Source organism: Drosophila mojavensis, unplaced genomic scaffold (genome assembly GCF_018153725.1).
Source record: "Drosophila mojavensis isolate 15081-1352.22 unplaced genomic scaffold, ASM1815372v1 contig_136, whole genome shotgun sequence".
NCBI classification, from domain to species: Eukaryota; Metazoa; Arthropoda; class Insecta; order Diptera; family Drosophilidae; genus Drosophila; species Drosophila mojavensis.
Genome location: NW_025318667.1, coordinates 17,785,940 through 17,810,894, shown reverse-complemented (window position 1 = coordinate 17,810,894; position 24,955 = coordinate 17,785,940). Strand labels below are relative to the sequence as shown.

Genomic DNA, 24,955 nt, shown 5'->3' with positions numbered 1-24,955 from the left:
TTCGTTATAACGGTTAATGGCGGCGAATTTTGAGCGAACTTATATTCGCGCATTCATATGTATTATATGTACATAAAAAGAAAGGTTAAAAATGCGATTCATTCTAATTTTGTCGTTTATATTTTATGCGCTGAGCACAATCTCAGCCGAAGACCTACTTGAGCTGAGCTGCCTCACAGATGAACAATGCATGCAGTTCGAGGGCGGCAAATGCCTCGATTCTCGCTGCATTTGCACGGCACGTGGCGGCGACAGCGAGGAGCGCGTGGATTGCCAGCCCAAAGATGAAAAGCGGAACAATATCGTTGGCGGGCCGTGTCCCTGCACACTGCCCCATGCCGAATGCGATGCGCAGACACAGCAGTGCTTCTGCGCCGCCGAGTATCTGCCCAGCGACGATAGACGTCGATGCCTGTCGCTGAAGGTGCCACTGAACGGCAGCTGTGAGATGGCGCGTCAATGCCAGTCTATGGACACATTTGCCGATTGTCAGACGAAACGCTGCACATGCCAGGAAAACTTTGTATCCTACGAGGGCAACTGCCTGGCACTATTGGGCGAGTGCTTGGAATTCCATATGCAATCATCCACATTCTGACCATTTATTTATCCTTGCAGATCTAAACTGCAGCAACAATGCAATGTGCGAAACAGTTGACGCGTCGATCTGTCTGCCCCAGACCGCCAAGTGCGCCTGCCCCAAAGATCTGGTGTCCAATGAAAACAGAAGTGCCTGCATTCCAGGCGTCGACTATGCCACCAGCTGCACAAATTCCGCCCAATGCCAGGTGCAGCTCGGGGCCGGCAGCATGTGCGACAACAACAATCGCTGCAGCTGCAGCCCGAAGCACTATGCCAAACGGGACGAGACGCTGAACAGCACAGTCTGCGAGCTGCGTGTGCCGTACGGCGCCTATTGCCGCCGCACCGCCGACTGCCAGCAGATGAGCGATGGCGAGGACAATGTCCTGAACTCCCGGATGGAGTGCAAGTGGGGTGAATGCCAGTGTCGCGCCGAATTCCAAGTGGTAAACAACGAGCATTGCGTTGTGAAAGACGCAGCAACGGCCAACCAATTATCTCTCATCTTGCCAATTCTCACTATTTGGCCAATTTATTCATGGATATAGAGAACAAAAAAAAAAAAAAAAAAAACTACAGCCAAAAGGTGGTCTGAACATTCAAAATACAAATACACATACACTCAATATCAATAAAAAGTATTAATTATTGTTCTTAATTTTTAGAGGCCAATGCGAGCGGGTGTGCGGCGTGGCGTTGCATTGCCTGGCGTTGCGATCTCCTGCTTGCCCGCCAGCTGCTCCTCACGCTGGGCGGCCAGCTGTTTGCGCTCCTCCATCTCGTGCTGGGCCTGCAACATTTGCTCCTCCATCTCCTTGAGATGCTCGGCGGCCAGTTTCTTTTTGTCGCGTCCGCTGCGTCCCGTCTCCTTCACCGAGAAGAACATCGGACCGAGCTCCGCCAGCCAGTAGCCATCGACAGCGGTGGCACACTGCATATACTCCTTGGCGGTCATGATCAGCTCATGGTAGACGACATAGTCGGGCGTGGTGCCCAGCCCGTACAGTGCCGATGTGGGATGCAAATGGCAGGGCATGCCCGTGCGCAGATTCACATACTCGCCGATGCCCTTGAGCCGTGCCGCTTGATAGAAGTAGGCGGAGCAGATGCACTTGCGCACAATGTCCCAATCGGTGCCGCACGACTTGACGTTCATCTTCTGCTGTGTCATAATGTCCTTCAGCTGCTGTCGCACCTCGCGCACCTTGCGCATGGCCTTAATGTGTATGAAGTGCTCGTTGCACCACGTGGAGCTATAGCTGTATGGGGCAGCGTGAAAGAGAGCGAAACAGAGAGAGAGAGAGAGAGAGAGTGAGTGAGAGTGCTGCTTCATTTGTCCTTTTGCTTACCTGTTCTGCTTCCACTGCAGATAGACATTGAGGTAGGTCAAGTGATCCGATTCGGGCACCTGGAACTTCTCGCGCACGCCATCCGCCTCCTCCTCCCGTCCCTTGGGGCGATAGAATATGGATGGCACAGACAGCATGGATACTACAAGAAGAGAGGATAAGAGAGGATTCGAGTCAGTTTGCCACAAGATTTTCACATCTCTCTCGGTCATCTCACCTATGATTAGCACCTCGGCGCTGCACTCCATTTGGCAGGCGACGATGAGCATCTGACACTGTGGCGGATCCAGTGGGAACTCGGCCATTTGTCGGCCCAGCGTGGTCAAGGCGCCTGTGTGATCCAGTGCGCCCAATATCCACAGCTGGTAAAGGGAGTTCAGGATGTTGTCCTGCGGCGGGGGATCCATGAAATGGAACTGCAGCAGATCGACCACGCCCAGGGACTTGAGCAGCAGCACCGTATTGGCCAGATTGGTGCGCTGGATTTCGGGCACGGTCAGCGGCAGCAGTTCGTCCTTGTACTGGCGCTGTGTGTACAAGCGAAAAGCCTGACCAGGACCTGTACGTCCGGCACGACCCGAACGCTGATTGGCATTCGCCTGCGAAATGGGATAGATTTGCAGGGCGTCCATGCCAATGCGCGGATTGTAGACCTTCAGCTTGCAGTAGCCGGAGTCAATGACATAGATGATGCCGTCCACCGTCAGCGATGTCTCCGCTATATTGGTGGCCACAACGCATTTGCGTACGCCATCGGCGGACTTTTGAAAGATCTTCGCCTGCAGATCGGACGGCAGCTGCGAGTAGATGGGCAAGATGCTCAGCTCGGGTGCATTGTCGATCTCGCTCAGGCGCTCCTCCAGCACCTCGCACGTGACCTCGATGTCCTCCTGGCCGGGCATAAAGATCAGCATGTCGCCTTCATTCGGCGTCAAGTGCACCTGCAGCGCCTGCTTCACAGCCGACTCCACGTAATCCTCGCACGCATTCTTGCTGAACATCACATCCACCGGAAATGTCCGGCCGGGTATGGTGAATGTCGGCACATTGCCGAAGAACGTGGCAAACTTGGTCGAGTCCATGGTGGCGGATGTGACAATCAGCTTCAGGTCATGACGCCGTGCCACAATCTGCAATCGAAACGAGTCCAATTAAAATACTTGATATGTGGACAAGTAAGAACACTCTAGTCGGGGGTGTCCGGCTAGCAGATACCCTAAACTCGGCGAAATTTTGTGATAATAACTAAAATACAAATAAAGTTTTTAAAAGGTTTCAAATCCCTAGCTTTCATATCTTTTGAGATTGATGAGCTAAATTGACTCAGCTTTTCGTTCCGATAAAGAATTTATATACATAGTCACGCCCCCTTCTGACTGTTACATACATTTTAATAGAACCATTATACCCTGATTTCCCATTTTGAATGGATTCAGGGTATGCAAAGCAATCTGAAATATATAAATCAACAGAGACGAAAGTTTCCGTCTAGGCGATACCCTGTAGCCTTAAGTTTGAAAATATTTGCTTTCTATATTTGGCAATTGAAATACATATATTGAATCGCATACATAGTAAATGCCAAATCAATTACAATAAACAAATCTGACGATTTCTGGGGCATTTCACTAGCTGCTACTCGATGCTGTGGCCTTGGAGTGACTGCAACCCAGCCACCCACCGAAATACATACGTGCGAGCATGACCCAAATCCAGAGCACCGGCCCCTGAGCTGAGCCAAGCTAAACAGCGCATCAAGTCAAAGTCAGCCAAATTCATGTAGCAGCGGCAGCGGCGGCAGCAGCAGCAAATATCCTGCTCATACGCCAACTGTGTTGAGTTGCGACTGAAAAAGCTAACAACGAAACTCAACACACGAGAAATAGAGAGAAAGAGAGCGCGCGAGAGCAAGTGTGTGTGCGAGCGTAGACAACGCGCTCTCTGTGTTTCGACTCAAGCGAGTTAACGATTTCACGAACTGAATACGACAACAAATCAACGATTGCCCACCGGGTTGGGTGGTGTGGGCTGGGTTGTGGTGGATTTTGTCAAGTCGCAGCATGATGGGAGGGGGGGCCAACGTGCTGTGTCGCACGTAGGCAGCTGAGGATGTATAGTAGATCCTGTGTGCTGGCGGTATATATGTGTTGTGTATTTGAATGTGTGCATGTGTGTGTGTTTAATGCCTCTGATTGCATGCATGCCTGGGCCAAAGCACAGACAAAAAGCTCAAATTGCTGTTAAACTAATTCCGTTGCAGCACCTGCTGCAGCAACAAGAACAACAACAACAAGAGCCGCAACGAGCTTCGCGTCACGGACAACTTAACAAGCAAATTGCGCATTGGCTTGCAATGCGGTTAGAAAGAGGTGGGCCAAGCCCACAGCTACACACATTCATGCACACACTCACACACGCACACGATGATTATTATGTGGCTTATCGAGACACGGTGATACAGTGTATGCACAGATGTACCTACACTATGTATACATATCGCTTACGTATTGAGAGTGAAGTGTTTTTTATGACAGCTCACCAACGCCAACGGCAAAGGCGACGGCAACGCCAACGCATTGATTCAAATTTTTATCTCCGAAGCCGAGCGTTAAATAATGCTGAATAATATCCCCTCCTCTACGGCAATTACGATAGAGCATTTCGATATTATGACAGTTAAGTGTGTGTGTGTGTGTGTGTGTGTGTACATACACACACATGTATATGGTTGTTTGTATGTGTCTGTGTATAAAGCTCTTTTAAGATAAGGTGGCAGGCGAAGCGAAATCGGAATTCTCTGATAGATACGAATGCAAATCCCGTTATAAGCACGAATGAAAGCTATAATAACTGTAACTGTAAAGCTAATGAGTTATTTATGGTGCTGTGCAAACTAGATTAATTATTGAAAACGATTTTAATTCGTAATAATTAAAAATTCGAAAATATTGATTTTACTTAGACTTGCTCAACTATTTAATATAACGGAATATTGAAAATTCTTTATAGATATGAACTAAGCTCATGCTGATTGGGAGTTCCCCTTTCGGAAACGCCCCAAGTTCTCCGATATTAAATATTGCTTTACTCGTAAAACACACAAAGTTGAATCGAGGTTTTTGTCGCCTTCTCGAAACTTTACTGATGTCTGTGATTGATAACAATTTTTTTATGAGTTACTCTCTGCTTTAGATTTATTTATGTGAAAAATATGGAATCAAATATATCTTTGGCTTTAAAAATATACTTAAAGTGAAATGTATAAAATATTAGCTAATGATAAATAAGAAGGCAATCAGGAGTTGTGGTTAAATCTCAATCAAATTTTAAAATTCTTTAGACATTAGAATAAACTTACATTGATTTGTTAATATTAGCATTTTTTTTTTTAAGTTTAACCTTCATTTTCAGCTGAAAATGTTTATCACTGAGTATAGTATTTCAGCCAATAATGTGTTTCCATAAGAACCCATACAGTAATACAATATATCTATCACTGAAAGTCAACTTCTAATCTAATATCCCAAACATATTTTGTTATATCTAATGAAACCTGTTAATACAAATATTGCCAATGTTTTGTAATTAATCTCTTCGATTGCAGTACCAGGAACTAATGTAAAGTCCATGAGTATACAGTAGACACCTGATATCAAACGGCTTTATCACTGAACATTCTGGAAGAGCTTGAAAATATATTGAAAGCAGAGATTATGTATGCGTATACAGAGCAAGAGTTCTATTTCAAGAAAAACGTTAAAATTTGCTAATCAAAGGCATATGAGATATGTGCAAAAATAAAAACCTATTTGGTAATTACTAGAAAACGAATAACTGTTATTTACAATCCACTGATTATCGCGGGTTGTTAAAATGATTCAAAGAACAATCGATTTTGCTGATTACTGAGGATTTCTAAAATGATTCAAATATGAATCAATTGCTGATTATTTCGGATTTTTAAAATAGTGCACAGATGAATCAAGGATCTTCAGATAGAATTGTAGAATAATGATAATAGCTCGATTCACTAATCTATTTAAAAGTGCTTCAGATACCAGTGGGATTATATGGAATAATATGATTAATAAATTTAGTTAAGATTATATAAAGAAGAATTTTAAATAAATAAATCTCTCCAGATTATCTGAAATAGTAATATGACTTTTAAGATTAATTATATTAAAGACTTTACAGATTGCGTAGAAATAAATATCTTAAATAATAAGCTTAACGAAACTACTTAAGGCTCTTTAGATATCAGTGGGCTTACATCAAGGAATAATATGATTTGTGGGTCTACTTAAGGGCTCTTCAGATTATAATGCGTAATAAAAGTAATATGATTAGTGAATCTACTTGAAGGTGCTACAGATAAGACAGAATAAAAATAAATTAATATATAAATAATAATAATACTATATAATAATACTATATATATATATGATTAGTGAATCCATTCTTAAGTTCTTCATATATCAGTGAGATCATATGGAATAATAAATAATGATACTACGATAAGTGAATCTACTAAAAAGTGCCCCAGATATCATGTATATAAGAGATGTGTATGTATAGAATTTGTCATATGCATTACGACACAGCTCAAGTCATGAATTGTTTGCCAAAAACAGAATATTTCACATATACATATAGTATGTATTTCAGAGAAATTGCTATCATACAACAAATATTTACTGATACTGACAAACTCCCTTTTTAAATAGAAACTTGGACTACAATCAGAATCAGTTTAATGAGCATAAAATGAAATTTCGAATTCGAGCAAAGTGAACAAAATGTGTATAATATGGCTGAAGAAAATTTAGAACGCGGCAAGGTCGTCAGTCTATTGGCCCTACTTATAGCACTAAAATTGGATGAACTTTGAGCGATATTGATATTGTGAGATAACTGTTGTTCGACTCAATATGCGACATTTCATCATCATCAGCTGGATTAACTGCATGTGTGACTAAGACAAATCACGAGCTACACACACACACACACACACACACGGAGAGAGGCATACATGTGTGTGTATATATACAGCTGATACTGTAGTCTTATTTGATTAGAGTTTTTCTTATAAGCAATGGCATTTAGTGCTTGTCTTTATGAATGTATATCAATGTGTTTGGTACTACGAGCTCCATTTATTATTATTATTTCGTTTTGTTTTTAGTATGGAATGCAGTATATCAATTTTGATAGCGATAAGATTTTAATTTTTTTACTTTTTGCCAGTATCCCACTTGAGTTAGGTTGCGACTTTTTCACTTGGAACATTTACATACAGAGAGAGAGAGAGAGAGAGAGAGAGAGAGAGAGAGAGAGAGAGAGAGAGAGAGAGAGAGAGAGAGAGAGAGAGAGAGAGAGAGAGAGAGAGAGAGAGAGAGAGAGAGAGAGAGAGAGAGAGAGAGAGAGAGAGAGAGAGAGCGAGAGAGAGAAGCAGATTTCAAAGGGAATATCAGTATATCAAACAGTGCTTGCTGGCAATAAATGAACGCTGCTCATAGGGAAACAGGAAATGCGCATGTTTGTTGAAACATTCAATAAACTGATAAACTGATCAAGTTCGCCCCGCAGCTCATCAATCAAAGAAGTCACAAAATCAAAATAAATAAATATATATGTACATAATATATAGGAAATGCAATTGCAAGAATGCAAAAATCTCATTAAAAAGAGGAAAGAAAGCAAAAAAAAAAAAAAAAAAAAAAACAAAACAAAAACAAAACATTTTCGTCGTCATTTGTGGAATTCGATGGGCACAGAGCCAATAAAAATTCTTAGATGAGAATCGGGCCAGACCGCGATACATATATAAAGCTATAAAACAAAAATTAAAGCAACAACAACAAAATTCCATCTATCTTCAGAGACACGAATTAAAAAAAAAAAAAAAAAACGGAATTACTAAAACGTAAAATATATTTTAATTTTTATTGAACGGCATTTTGTTGAAATTCTATAGATGGTATATACTAATATAGATAAAAGGTTTGACATATTTATAGCCATAGCCATATATGTACATATTTTGTATAATAACTAGCTGTGAAATTAGTCAAGTAACGCTTATCTATGTAGTTTACGAGCTGCAGCAAATCATTTTTATATATTACACTCGGAAACTATGATGTACATATGTATATATGTATGTCTAAATAGTAATTTATATAGTATAATTTGATATATGTATATTTACTATTATAATGGGGCATTGACGTTTTCCGTAATACCCATGAGCTGTCCAAATTTGTTTGTCCTTGATCTTGAGATTGTCCATATGCACTGAGAGACGGACGGATTCGACTCACGCGACCCGCCAAGCAATGCCTACTTGGCATATTTCTAATTAAATAATATCTGTATAATTATATATCATCTCTCGACTTTATATTTAAACATATATTACAATCAGAGAGGCCGCCTCAGAATAATGAGGGCAATTAAAAATACAATTTATGCATATGAAAATTTATATGCAGATAAATACCGAATGATGTACTTAAATGTTTAATATATGGGTTATACAAATGGGTGTATGATAAGTATGAGAGATTATGTATAAAATGCCAAACAAACGCAAACATAAAGACAATGTCAATGTCTATTCAGGCGAAAAAAACAGGGTATTAATCAAGAAAATATATATGTATATATGTACATATATCAAAATATATACATATATATATATATAGTTTCAAGTAGGGGCAGACCCTCAATTTGTAGCCAGCTCCCCAGATAAAGCTTTACCTATGACAACTGTAACATGATATGATATGGTTTTCATTGATAATTTCATTTTATGTTTATTTTACTTATTTCTTTTTCTTTTTCATTGTAATTTATATTTTTGTTTTATTTTGTTTGAATGGCGCCTGGCGAACAAATCTATGGGATATGTCTGGCCATATAATTGATGTTTACATGCAATTTTCAGTGCATTTGCATTGCAAAACGTCGGCTGAGGCGAGCGAGTGGGAAAAGCTTTAGCGCGAGTCTGATGAACTGAACTGAGTGGACAGCCGTTGGGCGGGCGGGCGCTGTTGGATTGAGTGGGACAGCACGAAAGCAATTTTACAATTTCTCAGTGGCAGGCTCAAGACTTGCGGCGACAAAGCGGCACGAGTTGACAGAGCACAACAGCTAGAGAGAGCAGTGCGAGAGAGCAGTACGAGAGAGAGAACAGTGAGTGATAAGTGGGGAATGGCGAATTTGCGAATGGTGAGTAGCGAATGGTGAGTTTTGTGCGCTGCTTTTTGGAGGTGTGGCAATGTCTACATACAAACAACAATTCGATTTGGCAAAACTACCTACGAGATGTAAACAAAGTACACTAACACACAGACACCCATTCAATTGAACCCACAGCCACACGCCCACATAATAAACAAATATTTTGCACGAGCAAAAGCACGAGCCAACAACAATACGAAAAAAAAAAAACCAAGCAATGCAAAATATTTATTAACGTATTTAAAAACAATCATGAAATATCGTGGCAAAAAAGCAAAAACAATAAACGCAATCAATGCTCGGAGATTTTTGCATATTTTGTTTTTATCCGCACATTTGCAAGGCATAACAAACGGACTAAAGCAGGCACAATGAAGCCGCAAACGAGTTATGAGCAGCAGATGCCGATGCCGATGCTGATGTCGAAGGTGAATAACACCAGCAGCAGCAGCAGCAGCAGCAGCAGCCGAATGCGAGAGAGTGTACATGTGTGCTAGAGGGAGAACGAAAATGCGCGAGAGAGTTAAGGCAAAAGTGGGAGTGAAACACAAGCTGTGGGCAGAAGGAAGCTTGAAACTCAGAATGGCCCATCTGCTCGCTGGGCAGATTTTTTTGTTAAATTCAATTTAATTTATTCGCAGGGCTTGTCCAACAAAACGAATAACAATAAGCAAAGCTGAAACAGCTGTTGCAGGTCCTTTTCTTCCGCCATGTGCCAAGTACACGGATACATACATACACATGTATTGTATGTGCTCTCTTCATACATACACTCATACACATTTTCATACACACCTCTTAAGGCAACAGGAAGAGTTGGATGCAACGGCGACGGCTGTGAAAACACAAGAATATATATACTTTTTGTTTTTGCATACTTAATAAACACATATAAAAGTATTTATTTTCTGCGTTCAGCTTTCGGTTGTTGTTACTGTTGTTGTTGTATTCGCTGTTTTGTCTCACAATGTTGCGCGCGTTTTATGATTATCTAAAAATAGCTATAAGCAAAGCACATGACAAGCGCTGCCTACGCCGACGCTGACGCCGGCAGCGACGCAGTCGTTGACGTTGTCGCAAACGTCAAACGTTTGCGTTGCGGTTTTGGATTACAAAATTTTTTTTTTTACAAATATGTACACAAGCAACAACAACAACAACAAAATACAGCCACAGGTGGCTGGCAAAAGCGAGCTTAGAAAAAACCTTGTTGAAAGCATGGCTTAAGCATGATGTGCCGTTGTTTACTTCCCTTTCCATATACAATTTCTTTCGCAGAAATATATGCTACAGAAAGCTCGACCTAACTAGAGCTTTTTAGAAGCGTTTGGTGAGTATTCAAATATAATTCTGTCTAGCTTCAAGCTTTCAAAAGCTTAACCAATGACCGCAAATAATGGCGTTTATCACTTGAATCAGATTCCAAGCATACCAATCAAATTCCAACAAGACCTCACTCAGGGCTTTGTCAATTTCATTGTTGTAAAACTGTTTTGACTAGACACTCAATTGAAGGTGTGTTTGTGTGTATGCGTACGCTCTTTCATTCTCTTCTAGTTACTTTTACTGCTATACTCCTACTTTTCTGCTGTTTACTTAAACCTGGTTAAGCCGGACCAAGCAAATAAACGAAAGAAAACCGAACGGAAATAGCTTTGAGTATCTCTGACATGAGACCGAAGTCCGGTTATGGCCAGATATCGACGGCATTCGCCAGCAAAAAGCGCGCTGCGAAGCCTTTAAGTCAAAATGGCTTACAAATTATACAAAATATATAGACAAAACAAAGAACGCAAATAAAACACGTTTTTTGTGTGTTGCTGCGGTTCGCTTTAGATACACACGTAGATAGGCTAGATAAATAGCTTCAAATGAATGCTAAAATATTTATATACATACCTACACCTGCGGTAAAGAAAATAGTAGTTGCACTGTTACCTCAATATTTTGAAAATATTTTCAAACGAATATTAAGATAAATATACATACATATATTTTTATTCATTTAGAGCTCAATCATTAATTTTTCATTCAACATTTAGTGCACAGTCGCACAATATTTTTATTACCGCAGTTGTATGTATATATGTATATACATATATATGTATATATGTACATATGTATGTATATTTATATTAGCTTTACAGTTTTTTATAGAATTTAATCAGTGAACGAAAAGTTGATGAAACAAAAGAAAATAAAACAGTTTTTGAATGATATTCCTGCAGTGGAAGAGCTCAACACAAACAACAACAAAAAAAAGGAAGCCGCACAAGGCCGGGTAACTTCCGCTAGTCTTATTTGTACATACATACATACATATGTACATATTTCATGCAGGCTCTGACCGGCCACTGGCCAAATTAGCCCATTGGTATACAATAGACTGTAAAATGAAAACAAATACAGGTGGTTTAGCTCACATTTTGCTTTACTATTAAAAAATATACACAAATGCATATGTATACACACAGGCGAATATACTCACAAAGGGCAGCAAGAGAAAAAGAGAGAGAACGCGAGTGGGTGGTCAAGCGAGCAAAACTTTAACCGAGTGCATAAAACAGATAATAAACACACACATGCACACTAACCGACACACACACTCATCACATTTCTACAACATGCATGTGCACAAGTGTGTGTGTGTGCATAACAGAGATAAACAATGCACACAGGTCATAACGAATTCTACATACGGTTTCTTAATATTCAAACGGCAATTCCAAACTGGCATAGCTAATTAATGAGAGCTTTGAAATCAGTGATGGCATTTTCAACAGAGATGCGCGTTTTTTGACATGCTGTTGAGTTGAATAAGTTTAAAGCTAAAATATACTGTATAATAAAATATTAATAAATATATATTATTATTATATTAAGTTATTCCACATTCTGCTAGTGTATAACCATATCAAGTATCTCTTATACATACGTTCATATATTATCTTAATACATACATATATGTATATTATTTGCTGTGATACATTTTGATTTATCTAGTTAAATTTATGTCGCATTAATGAATTAAGATTGCAATACAATTTAATTAAATGGCATCAGTAAAACGAATTGATTTATGAATCAAAACGATTAAGAATATGTCAGTAAAAATAGCCACCTACATTGTTCTAACGACCTGTAATCAACGTATTCAATGAACATAAAAATCGATTCCTAGAAATCCAACCAGATCTAAAAGGAGGCCAGCTCGTAAAAAAAAAAATTAATTGTATCAACAATTTTGGACAACTAATTGATTAGTTCTTGTTCTTGAATGTGTTTATTTTTACTTCAAATATAAATAGTCATATACATACATATAAATGTAAACATATGTTAGTTGATTTTGGCTGTTGCTTTTTGGGCACTGACCTACGCACAGTCATTCACATAAAAACTACAATTATAACAAACACGAAGAAAAACAGATGAAAACATGTCGAATATACAATACTCTTGCTGACTTATAAAATAAAAAGCTCGAATAATATCATTGATATAGAAATCATTTTGTTATGCTATTGACAGTTCGAGTTTAATCAAAATATTCTACTATATATATGATATGAATATCTATATGTTTATATATCTTGTTGACATGATAAAACATTCAAAAAGTTTTATAAGCATTAAGTTTTCATGCAAGAGCTTAAAACTTAAGCGATGATAGTATCTCTATATACATATGTAGGTATATACATAGATACATATGTACATGTATAAACTATTGTGATCTGATTAGTGGGCTTGATAAATAGAAATCAATTGAATATAGAATATATAATTATTACATATATTACATATTATATATTTTCTCGCTCAGGTGTTACACAAATCATCTAAAAATTCAAATACCCAATTGCAGGGTATCTCAGGTGCAGCACTTTTCTTAATTAGGAAAACAATTGCAAAGTGCTAGGTGGAGCAGAAGCAAATGCAGCGCTAGCGGTAGAGAGGGGCAGGGGTAGAGGCAACGGCAGCGACAGCAATAGAGGCAGAGGCAGCGGCAGGTGGAGAGGTTTCAAACTGTGGCTGTGGCGTTGACGTCGACAGCGGCGGCGGCAGCGGTGGCGGCAGCGGTGGCGGCGGTGGCGGCGGCGGGGGTGTAGAGAAATGTAGAAATGCTTTAGACCGACACTGAAGCCGAGCAGCAGATAATTAAACGCAGTTGAGCTGAGCAACGCAGCAGTCAATTGGCAGCGAAAATGCGACACGGCATAATCATGAGACCCCGCCACCCAGCCCCTTCTCTCAGCACGCCCCTTGCGCTCTTCCGTGCCCCTGTGTCCCAATGCCGACAAGGTTAAACTATAAATAGATATGGAGAATAACAAACAGCAGCAATAACAGCAACAGCAACAACAACAACAACAACTTGTAGAGCTGCGCGTATTTATATCAAAAGCAACAACAACAACAACAACAACAACGACAACGACGACGTCGACGTCGACATCAACGTCGACTGCGAAATACTCGAATAAATAAATGAAAAACCTGAAACAATTTGTAGAGAGAAGAAACGTTTAAGCGACGCTGCAGCGCAGCTCTAATACCCTGTAATTTAATTATGTGTGTTTGATTTAATTTTATATTACTGTGATACTATTAGTTATTTATATGATTTATATAGGTTTATATTTAGTATTTCAATTTGAATGTAGTACTAAAATGTAATATTTTTGCATATAGAATTAAATTAAATATTATTATTATTATATACAAAATTCTTGTTTTTTATTTTTTATTTATTTATTCTTTTATTTGAAGTTCTTTTGCTAAACCTTCCCACTCAAGCTAACTTCAATGAGGCAACAAATATTCTCAGCCTTTACCTATTTTGATAATAGCTTGTTAATTCAATATATGTGGCCAAAAAATGCGACGTAGCCGCAATGACCTTGGTAAGGGTAAACGAAATGAAAAACTTGAAAATGAAACAGATCCAAAATATATATATGTATATATGTGTATATAAAATAAAATAAAAATATATAAATTAAAATATATAAATATAAAAAAAGTATAACAACGTCAGTAGCGACGTCGCAGTCGCAGTCGACGCCGCCGCCGCCGTCGTGGCTTGGCCCAGTTTTAAGCTTTGGCAACTTAATAGGTCAAATTAATTGTCGTTCGCGATGTCCCAAACGTAACTTATTTCAGAAGCTCACACACACACACAGACAGACGAACGCATTGGTGTACAAGCGAAAGCTGCGACGTCACAGCGAAAAGCTTTCGCAAGCCTTTGAATTGATTGCAAAGCCGAAACGATTGTCCAGTGTTGGCTAACACACTAAAAACATACACAATGACAGCGTCGACCGTGGTTTTGGGTCGACAATATCGATCTGCGTGTCTGAGTGCAGCTCACTAATCGTTGTATGGCCTCCTCCGATAATGTGATTATAGGATTGCCAAAGAGAGAGAGAGAGAGAGAGAGAGAGAGAGAGAGAGAGAGAGAGACACACATACTAATTGATATGTATGACAGAATATTCAAGAGGAATACATTGCGGGCGCCCAACTGTGCCCCACCCCCTAATGCTAGAAAATGAGGGCAATACAATTTCAGATTCTGATTGCAACCGTAACCCACAACTTGTCAACAGCATTTGGGGGTGCGAATGCACCCAGAAGACAAACAAATGAATAAAAACCAAATAGATAAATGTATACAACAAAATTTTTGCAAGTTTTTTTTCGCTTTTCGTTCAGTTCCCCTGCACTCGAGTGTATATATTTATGTATAATTAGATATGTATATATCTGCAGATTTTGGCAGATGATATATAAGTAATATGTTTATTGGATTGCCTAAGCAACTTGTTAATAAAACACTTTTCTGTAAAGTAAGGAATGTTTCTAGACTCTTCTTCTTGAGCTCATGAGAATTGCATAGAAGACAAATGCAAAGCAAAGTAACGTAAACATATGTATGTAGTTACATATATCATATATCAACTGGCGCCTCTGGTAAAAATGTAAAAATAAATTTCAAAGCAACCATGACACAGTGACCGAAAGTTGCTGGAAATTGATCAAGTTCAAGATTTTGGGAGTAAAAACTATCTTCTTTAATGCCTGAAATAAACATACATATGTATGTATGTATTTAATCATTTATGTATTCATGTTTTATTACCCATATCTTTATTATTCTTATTATTATTGTTATTATTATTATTATTGTTATTATTAATATTGCAATCAACCATAAACAAATAATCAACAATTGCCAATACAATAAAACTGATCAATCATTTGTTCACATATTTTTGGGGCCGCCTGCCATGTGACGTGTGTGTATATACACATACAGTTACACACATACACACATAGAATACATGCTACAAGTTAAGCATTTTGCTGTACCGAGCGTGTCGGAGCGCAAAGGCAATGAAAATAACAACAAAAACTACGCCGTTAACAAAAAATTTCAACAATATACATACATTTTCTTATAAGAATAAGAAGGTCAGACAGCCAGTGATGTCGCTGTTGGCGTCGCAGCCACGACTGACGTTGTCAACGCTAACCGCGGCAGCGGCAACGATTGCGACTGCGATGCCTAACGTCAGGTAAGCGTTTTAGTAACTACATATGCGACAAGCACATAATTAAATTGATATCCCAGCAATTAAAGCGATAATAAATAACAAAAACAAAACAACTGTAACAATAAACACATAAAAGAAGAGTATAACAACATAAGGCGCAAAGCCTAACGGAACGTGCAACAAGCCCGTCGCCGTAACAGGGGTACAATGGCAGCTTCGTAACTCACCACACCAAAGAGAGAGAGAGAGAGAGACAGAGAGGGAGAGCGCAAAGAAACCACCACAAAGAGAGCGAACACTGCAGACGACGACGACGACGCAGCCGACGACTCGCTGGCTAGCTGACAAACCGAAACCGGCTTTGGTTATAAATAAACCTTCGCTATGCTGGTATTTGGCTTTCGAGTCTCTAGCGGTGCAGTAGCAGCAACAGCAAGCAGCAGTAGCAGCGAACAAAACAGAAAAGCAACAAACGGCGTTCAGGCGAAAAACACGAACTTACCGAAACGAAATCGCTGTGAAAAGAAAATACATAAAAGAGACCAGACCAAGCAAGAAAAATTTACAGACACTCGGGCGCACATGCATAGAGTTTTGTTTTTGAAAATTGCTGTTTTGTATGCTGATTGAAACACACGAATTTGTGCTTCTATTTGCGCTCTATCATATTTATTTAAATACAAACAGCATTTCCATTCACTCTAGTGCAAAGCACTTGTGCTCTATTTATTTATAAAACTTATTTTATTATTTTTGTTGTTGTGTTGCTTTGCGAAAAAAAAGACAAAACAAAAGCAAAGGAAACTTGAATTGGAGCATCGGGCCAAAGGCAACGCAACGCAACGATAAGCGGGCGTATACAAAACAAACGAGGAACGCATTAGACAGAGAAAGAAATAGAAAATAAGAAAAGCAGAAAAACTAAAGAAAACAGGGGATTAGAGCTAAACGCGCGCGCACTGTTTGTTAGTGTGAATAAGTGAAAGTTACGCGCGCGTGTGCAACGACATCGGCCACGCCCACGCCCAGCCACGGCACACCGCCCACAGACAATGAACCGATCAAACAGTTTTGTCAGCTCACTGAAATGGTGGCCACTGCAGGGCCACAACAATCAGGCAACGCCACCGAGCGCCGGAGCAGCATCGAATGGCAGCAGCAGCGCCGGCTATTCTCAATCGGCGCCCAGCTCTCCCACATCGAATTGGCCGCCGTCGCTGCTGCAGAACCATCACCACCACAAGCTGAGCGTCGGCGCCAATGTGAACGCAACATTTGGCAGCAGCGTCGCCGTACAAAAGCTGCGCGAATCCAAATGGTTCAAGCCCGAAGAGCATCGGATTTTCTGCGCCGTAGTCGAATGTGGTTTCATTGTGGAGGTGCGCAGCAGTGCTGCTGCCAAAGCCGCTGCCGATGCAGCCGCCGCTGCCGCAGCTGCGGCCGCAGCCAGCGATGCCGATTCCCTGGACATCGATTGCCCGGTGCTCACACTGGCGCCGCCATTGATAATACCACGTAACGGCAGCAGCAGCATAAGCTTTCTTGAAACACAAGATGAAAACGAGACGCCGGTAGCGTCATGGTACGGCATCGTACTGTGCAAGGTGGCCAAAGGTGAGTACACAAAATACGAAAAAGCGATTGGGGTGAGGGAGAGAAAAAAGCTTTCCTCTGCTCTAGCTCTAGCTGCTGTTGAAAAGCTCTTGACAGTCTGTGCATTTTATGTCGTCAAAAATTCTGACTACAAAAAAACTGTGCAAACTTTTTTGTTTTGATTTTTTTGGCCAATTTAAGTGGCTCTTCGTTCTGTTCTTGACCCAAAAAAAAAAAAAAAAAAGAAAGAAACAAAACTGCTGCGATATCAGATTTTCTTACTTTTGAGGATGATTAACCACATTGCAGACGTCAGAGCAATTAAACTAATCTCACAAGTTCGGCACATGCTGATATTTGAAAATGACATTTAATAAAATCAACAAATTTTATATACATAATACACATGTGTGTGTGTGTATGTGTATGTTGTATATATGGGCGCCTTTTATCTAATCGAAGACAACAACTGCCGAGAGCTGCCTACAAGAACAAAAAGCACTTCTCAGCGGTTTGAAGAGGCAGCAAAAATGGCGCCAGCAGCGCAGCGGCGCAGCAACGAACTTTGCGACGCGTCGCACGCACGCATTCACACACTCGCACACACACGCAAACGAATAGTATACATTACACGTACGCAGACATACAGTATTTCGCTCTCACACTTACAGCAGCTACATGACCATTCACAATGCTGCGCTGACAGCTGCCAGAACATTCCATTTGTATGCGTGCGCAGAGTGAACAAAAAATGTAAACACACGAATACTTGAAATATTGCAGACAATGTGCGCCTTGTCATAGGCAGCGGCAGCAGCACCAAGAGCATCATGTGCTTTGAGTCACGCATGCTGCTGTTTTTTTTTCTTTTGCATTGCTCTGCCGACAGCACGTTCACCAGCCTTTGGGACTCAGTCCCAGTCTTGTGATGTGTGGTGAACTTTTCTCTACGACTTAAAAGCTTACATTACGTAGTGACATTCACCACTACGAAGACGACTGTTGCATCTCGTGCTGCGAACAAGTCACCAATAGTATAACGGTGGGTGTTAGGCTTTGTTTGCAAATGCATACATTTATATGCATGTGTATGTTTATACATGTGTACGTGCGTGTGTGCGTACATGCGTTTGCTATGATAGTAGAGCTTTTGATTTTTAATTGCATGCCGTGTGGTGATTATCCTGTACATTGACATGACAAAATAAGCTGGTATTAGCATGCATGTGTATGTGTACGTATGTAAAAAAGGCCGCATATACATATATATGTTTGTATGAATATATTTATATGTATGCAGTGACAGTGGTATAAGATTAGTTCTATGACAATTTCATAGAAACTTCAGCTAAACACAATTAAATGTTTGCTTATTTTTGACGGACAAACGTAATGTACATATGTATACATATACTTATATGTATATGTAGACACACTTTTGTTAGACAATGATATACTGATAAGAAATGCTGCAAGCGTAATTAACAAATGTTTATGTAATTGCTGCATTTGAAGATAGAATGGTATGCTGGATAACAACGCGACGTCATACATATGTAAATAGCGCTTATCTGTGTCTCGTCGGAATAAGGCTTATCGCTGCCCACACATACATATATACATACATACATATATACGTACACAGAGTGCACCAACAGGTGCCGCTTTGTAATACGTTCAATGAACTATAAGAAAGTAATATTAACATTTATGAGCAATCTGTACATGAGCTCCCTTCCCCTTGCTCTTCCGACTGAGCTAAGCAAACACATTTTTCCCACGACCTGCGATTACAGTTTACAGTTATTTAATGATGAAATCTACGTTGGTGTGTATGTGAATGAATGAACATGAGTGCCTAGGCGATTACATACATACATATATAGCTGACATAAGACATGAACGACTTAAATAATAACCAAGCCAAGCTACCCACAGTCCTCTTCAACGATTCGCCCACACAATGGAGCAAACAATTTGAAAATGCGCGCAAATTAGTTGCGCATGGCAAATGCTTAGAAGCAACAACAGCAACAGTAGCAACAGAAGAGCAAAACAAAAAGGAGCGCAAAAGTGTGAAATATTAGCGATGCTAATTATAGATGATTAAAGCTCATGTCATTCATAGAAAGCATACGAATAAAACAAAAACAATAAAACAATTACGCAACTAAGCAAAAACAATGAATTATTGCTGTTGTTGGTAATGTGTTATAGCCATCTAGTTTATGATATAATACAAGGCCTACAAAAAAGTAAAAAGTAAAGTAATTTTAGCGCAGTCAACTTAGCTCATTACTTAACAGTAATTTCAATCATTTCATAAGCTGCATTTAAAACGAATTTAATATTATTATCAAGAAGTATTTTGAAAGACTACATTTTGTTTATTTATTTATTTATTTTTTTTTTTTTCATTTAATATAATTTTTATTTTGCTTGCACAAATTTGTGAAATTGCAAATTGCTTTTGCATTTCGTGAGACTGTGCAATGCTCTTCTATCTGTCATCTCTAGGATAATCGATTGCAGTGTGGCCACAGATTGCGGCCTGCAACTGTAGTGTTGTATAACAAATCAAATTGAATAGAACTAGCAGATGGGCAACGCTGCAGCAATTTAAATTTGAATTTAAACGAATCAATTGACAGCCAATGCAGATTGCACCTGTTTGTTTCTTTGCTTGTTTGTCTGTCTGTGTGTCAGCGAATTGAGATTGTCGTTATGAATTGTTTAAATTGATGTCAATATATTGATAATAATATTAATGTGTATGTGTGTGTGTTTGTATATTGCAGACAATAAACCAAAACCGGAAACTATTGAGATCTATTCTGTAAAGATACGAGAAAACGGAACCTACAAGCTAATCAAAATGTCATTGGCCGACATCTGGAGCCACGGCTGGGAATTGCGCATCAATAACTTCGCTGACAAGGAGAAAGCGCCGCACAACGAAAAGGACATACGCAATCAGGTAAATTTTCAATATACATTTCGATTCTATTTCAATTGTTTGATTGCGTTTTTTTTTTTTTTTGCTGTCGTCTTACAGGTGTCGCTGGCACGCAAGGCCAAGCAGAGTCTGTGGAATAATAATAAGCATTTTGTGTACTGGTGCCGTTACGGCAGTCGCCAGCAGGATGTGCGCAAGCGACAGGTAACGACGAGTGCGAATCACGTGCTGCTGCATTTGATCAACTGATAAGCGACGCACCTATATACTCTAGCTGTATATAGGTAGTATCACATTCTGTATATTCCAAATGCCCGCCACACACACACACACACAAACACACACACATAGACAACTAACATACACATGAACACATTGTTATAGGTGCAACAGCAAAGCACACACAAACATACACACACGCTCGCACAACTGTTAACTTGGCCAACTTTAAAAAAAAAAATAACGGACAAAAATCAAAAATTGTAATCGAAATATTCATATATACATATTGATGTATTGTATATGTATGTATGTACTTGCATTCGACAGAGCTATGCCAAATTCGATCGATGTATATATAGATATATATGTATGTATAAATATATATGTATATATACGTTCAGTGATCAATCGCAGCGTTTTGATAAACATTCATTAGTTCATCAATTGTATTTTGTGTCAGGCTACACAGCAGCAGCAGCAGCAGCAGCAATAATAATAATAATAATAATAGGCGCAAGCAATAATATAATAATTCTAATATTTATATTAATAATGCAATCCGCCTGTGTTATTTAATCGTATTGCAAATCTTTACAAGTAACCAAATGTATCTTGCAGATGTCCGAGTGCGTGAAATGGGGCAGCGTTGGCATGAATGCGGGCATGTTGCTGGTGCTCAATAATAGGCAAAAGTGCCACTCCCACTCAAAGTAACTAACACACACACCCACACACCCACACACACTCTCTTATAAAGCATATGAACACACATATATATTATATATATACACTGGCATATATACATACATATACATACGTACGTACATAGATTGCTTGAAATTCTTCTTCTGGCTTTGTCACAGAGCGAAACAAAAGAAAACCAAACAAAACCCAAAGCAAATTGTGATAAGATAAATCATATTTTAGCGCCAAACAAATGCAAATATATGTATATTTATTAACATATGCTTACTATATATACGTATGTAAACGATATGCAGAAGAAACAACAACAAGAACACAGCGAATGTTAGAGAGCAGGCTCTGAATTTGTTACTTTATTTAATTGGCAGTATTAGATTAAAATTAAAAAAAAAAAGTGGCTACTACAACGTGCACACACACACACACACACATTTGCTGTTGCAACTTTGAGAAAATGCAAAATACAAATTGTATTTGAAATTTGTATATTTGACAGAGAGAGAGACACACTGTGAAATTCGAAAAGACTTAACAATTTGTTGTTTTTTTTTTTTTTATTATTATAATTATTATAATTATTGTCATTACTGTAATGATGTATTATAGCTATTATAATATAATAATTATTATATATATATATATTTATCTATATATATATTCTGTTGTCATAGAGATATTAATAATCGAGCAGGCACTTTTTTGCTGTTTTCTACAAAACAAAGAAAACAAAAACAAAAAGCAAGCAAAAATGGCGTTTTGCAACACTTTTTTGCCACTGCATACTTTTGTGCGCGCGCTTAATTACTCTACATAAGCGCGCTGCACATATTCCCCCCACACACATACACACAGAAAGTCACCACATCTCAATTCATGCATTGCGCGTAACGTAACGCAACGTGACGGAACGTAGCGTCAACCAATTAGTTTGTAATTGATAACATTCACACACTCACACACACATACATACACATAAATATATAAATACGTTTAACTATATATTATGTATTTTTGTTTTTAGTCTCTTAAGCGATTTTTAAAATATTTATATATATATATTACTACATACAATAATATATACATTTGGCAATGTGAAATTTAAATATGAAATGTTTGTAAAATGCTTTATATATTTGGATATTATTAAATGTTTACCAACGGACAACTAATTTAAAAGAGACTTTTATTTCAATAAATATTATAAAATGGGCGCTAGGAATACCCTAGAGAATTATACATATATAGTTTTTGATTTTCAGCAAAATTTTGATGACGACTTTTAATATTAAAAAGCCCAAGATGAAATTCTGCTTTTATCCCCCTTATAGAAACATTTAGAGAAACGCTTCTCATACATTTCATAACGCTCGGACAACTTGACTTGAATGTTCTTAGGGAGAGGTGGAAACACATATGCTTGAAACTCACCTCACGCAGCAATCCGAAGAGCACGTCCGTTGAGAGCGAACGCTCGTGAGCCTCGTCCATAATGATGGCCGAATAGCTGTCCAGGTCCGGATCGCGCAGGCTCTCGCGCAACAAGATGCCATCGGTCATGTACTTGATAACGGTACGCTCGGACGTGCAGTCCTCGAAGCGTATAGCATAGCCGACATCCTCGCCTGCGTAAGGGATTCAGTTGTAAAGCGATGCGGATTGAGTAGGCTGGCATTCGACTTACCCAGTTGGGTGCCCATCTCGTCGGAGACGCGTTTGGCCACCGACATGGCGGCAACACGACGCGGCTGGGTGCAACCGATCATGCCGCGTTTGCTGTAGCCATCCTCGTGCAGATACTGGGTGAGCTGTGTGGTCTTGCCGCTGCCTGTTTCACCCACAATGATGACCACCGAGTTCTCGCGTATGACATTGAGCAGCTCCTGGCGTGAGGCGAAGACGGGCAGGAAGCGACGCTGTTCGCCGATTGTCTTCTTGCGCGAGAAGTCGCTTTTGCCCTTGTTGTCCTGCATGTCGCGCATGTGATCGGCGAACTTCTGATCCTTGCGATAATCGGCCGTGTCGTTGTCCCTATCGAATTTGGCATCGTCCTCGTCCTGCGGCCGCTGCACGCCCATAATGTTGCCCAGCTTGGTGCCGCCCAGCTCCCAATGTTTCTTCTGCGCCTTGCGGCGCTCCTTTTGCTCCCGATAGTTGCGCACCAGGAGGCTGCCCTTGCGCGCCAGCAGGGCCATGTCCGAGGTGGGATCCTTGACGGGCACCACCGGCTCCGGCTGCTTGGTGAACACGATGCGGCCGTCCAGAAACGGTGGCACTATATGATGAACCAGCAAATGGACTCGCTCCAGCGCCTCCTCGTCGAAGTCATCGCTCACATTGATGGAGGTGACAACGCCGGAGGTCAACATGCGATTACGCTCCCACAGCTCGTTGTCGCGATTGTTCTGCCGCTGCTGGGCGCTGATGCGCTTCTTGCGCTTCTGCTCCAGCTGCTCTTCGCGACGGCGAAAGTAATCGGCATTGCTGCCGCCGAACGGATTGTTCTCGTCGTCGTAGCCCTCGTCTATGTTATACCATTCACGGTCCAGGCGTCGCTGCTCCTCTTCCCACATATCACGCAGCTCAGCATCTTCGGCCCAGGGTGTTGCGCCGCTTCGCTTGCGATCGTGCGCCCACTGATTGTAACGATGTGCGGGCGTGGCACGGGTCGTGTCATCGGCATACCGGCTGCGACTGCTGCCTCGCTCGGACCAATCGCCAAAACTGGAGCTACCACCGGAGCCAGCGCCGCGTGGTGTGGGGAAGTCCCAGTCTGATTTGCGTCCACCGCTGGTCTCGCCATCGTCATCATCCCAGGAGCTGCCGGAGATACCGCCACCTGGTGTACCCGGCTCTCTGGGTGTGTTCACGCTGCGCACCGACGCCGAGCGATCTCGGTTGCGATCTCGATCTCGATCCCGGTCCCTGTCTCTTCGTCTACCATCTTTGTATAGCTCCTGGTCCTGTTCTCGTGCTCGCTTGCGCCTCTCATCGCCGCGACGCTGTCTGTCCCGCTCACGCTCTATATCTCTGTCTCTGTCTCTCACCCTGTCGCGATCCCGTTTGCCATCTGAGTCATCACGCGTCGATTTACGAACGGCGCCTTTATGGCGATCCCGATCTCTCTGGATGTGCTCGCGCAGCCGCTCTCTAGCCTTCTCAGAGACGCCGCCCGTGTATGATGGCGTCTCGTCTTTGTGTTCACGTAGCTGCCGGCTAAGCTTCTCGAAGCTCTTTGTGTCGGGTTTCTTAAAGGCAAATTCGCTGACAGGCGTAGAGGCGTTGGCTGAGCTAGAAGGTGTGCCGCCGTCATCGTACTCATTGTCCTGAAAGGAGATCAGGCGTGCTTTTTCAGCACGTCGCTTGGCCGCTAGCTTGTCTAGGCCCAGAACCGAACCTTTCGGCACCTTAAAGCTAGGGCTCTTATTGTCGCTGTCTTTGGGCTTTTTCAGCACCAGGCCGCCACGCTGCTCCTGGCCTGAAGTGCCCTCCAAGCGATGCACGCCTGCATCATCCTCGGACATGCTATTATTTCGCGTTTATTAAGTTATCTTTTGTTTCCACAAAACGTACCGTGCGCGTTTCAGAATAGAGGTGGAATACTATCGATATAATTATAAAAATACCGATAGGTGGCAATACGCGACAGTTATTCTTGAACAATTTGTATATGAACTTTATTAAATTGATACTTTTATAATAAATTTCTTATTGCTGTTAGGCTCTTCGACTTTCATGCCGCA

The 24,955-nt window shown here is 40.6% G+C and overlaps 3 protein-coding genes across 3 annotated transcripts; 2 read left to right on the top strand and 1 right to left on the bottom strand.

Annotated features, from left to right (window-relative positions):
- LOC6584111 (multiple epidermal growth factor-like domains protein 6) lies at positions 1 to 1,223 on the top strand. Its single transcript, XM_002009735.4, has 2 exons — positions 1 to 557; positions 619 to 1,223. Exons 1-2 carry the CDS (start codon positions 92 to 94, stop codon positions 1,128 to 1,130), a joined length of 978 nt encoding a protein of 325 aa, XP_002009771.2. The 5' UTR covers positions 1 to 91; the 3' UTR covers positions 1,131 to 1,223.
- LOC6584108 (pre-mRNA-splicing factor ATP-dependent RNA helicase PRP16) lies at positions 1,077 to 24,821 on the bottom strand. Its single transcript, XM_044010217.1, has 5 exons — positions 22,897 to 24,821; positions 22,644 to 22,837; positions 2,149 to 3,061; positions 1,932 to 2,073; positions 1,077 to 1,841 (listed from the first exon to the last, which is right to left on the bottom strand). The coding sequence occupies exons 1-5, from the start codon at positions 24,734 to 24,736 to the stop codon at positions 1,244 to 1,246; spliced, it is 3,687 nt and encodes a 1,228-aa protein (XP_043866152.1). The 5' UTR covers positions 24,737 to 24,821; the 3' UTR covers positions 1,077 to 1,243.
- On the top strand, positions 16,113 to 21,638 carry LOC6584109. The gene is made up of 4 exons (XM_002009733.4): positions 16,113 to 17,353; positions 20,131 to 20,309; positions 20,388 to 20,492; positions 21,129 to 21,638. The coding sequence occupies exons 1-4, from the start codon at positions 16,792 to 16,794 to the stop codon at positions 21,222 to 21,224; spliced, it is 942 nt and encodes a 313-aa protein (XP_002009769.1). The 5' UTR covers positions 16,113 to 16,791; the 3' UTR covers positions 21,225 to 21,638.
- Positions 24,822 to 24,955: the final 134 nt, after the last annotated feature.

Coding starts and splice junctions, on each gene's coding strand:
- LOC6584111 (XM_002009735.4), top strand. CDS start 92: ATGCGATTCATTCTAATTTTGTCGTTTATATTTTATGCGCTGAGCACA. Junction 558..618: donor CAACTGCCTGGCACTATTGG/GCGAGTGCTTGG, acceptor TTATCCTTGCAG/ATCTAAACTGCAGCAACAAT.
- LOC6584109 (XM_002009733.4), top strand. CDS start 16,792: ATGAACCGATCAAACAGTTTTGTCAGCTCACTGAAATGGTGGCCACTG. Junction 17,354..20,130: donor ACTGTGCAAGGTGGCCAAAG/GTGAGTACACAA, acceptor TGTATATTGCAG/ACAATAAACCAAAACCGGAA. Junction 20,310..20,387: donor AAAAGGACATACGCAATCAG/GTAAATTTTCAA, acceptor GTCGTCTTACAG/GTGTCGCTGGCACGCAAGGC.
- LOC6584108 (XM_044010217.1), bottom strand. CDS start 24,736: ATGTCCGAGGATGATGCAGGCGTGCATCGCTTGGAGGGCACTTCAGGC. Junction 3,062..22,643: donor TCTTCGGATTGCTGCGTGAG/GTGAGTTTCAAG, acceptor TTTCGATTGCAG/ATTGTGGCACGGCGTCATGA. Junction 1,842..1,931: donor CTGCAGTGGAAGCAGAACAG/GTAAGCAAAAGG, acceptor TGCCCCATACAG/CTATAGCTCCACGTGGTGCA.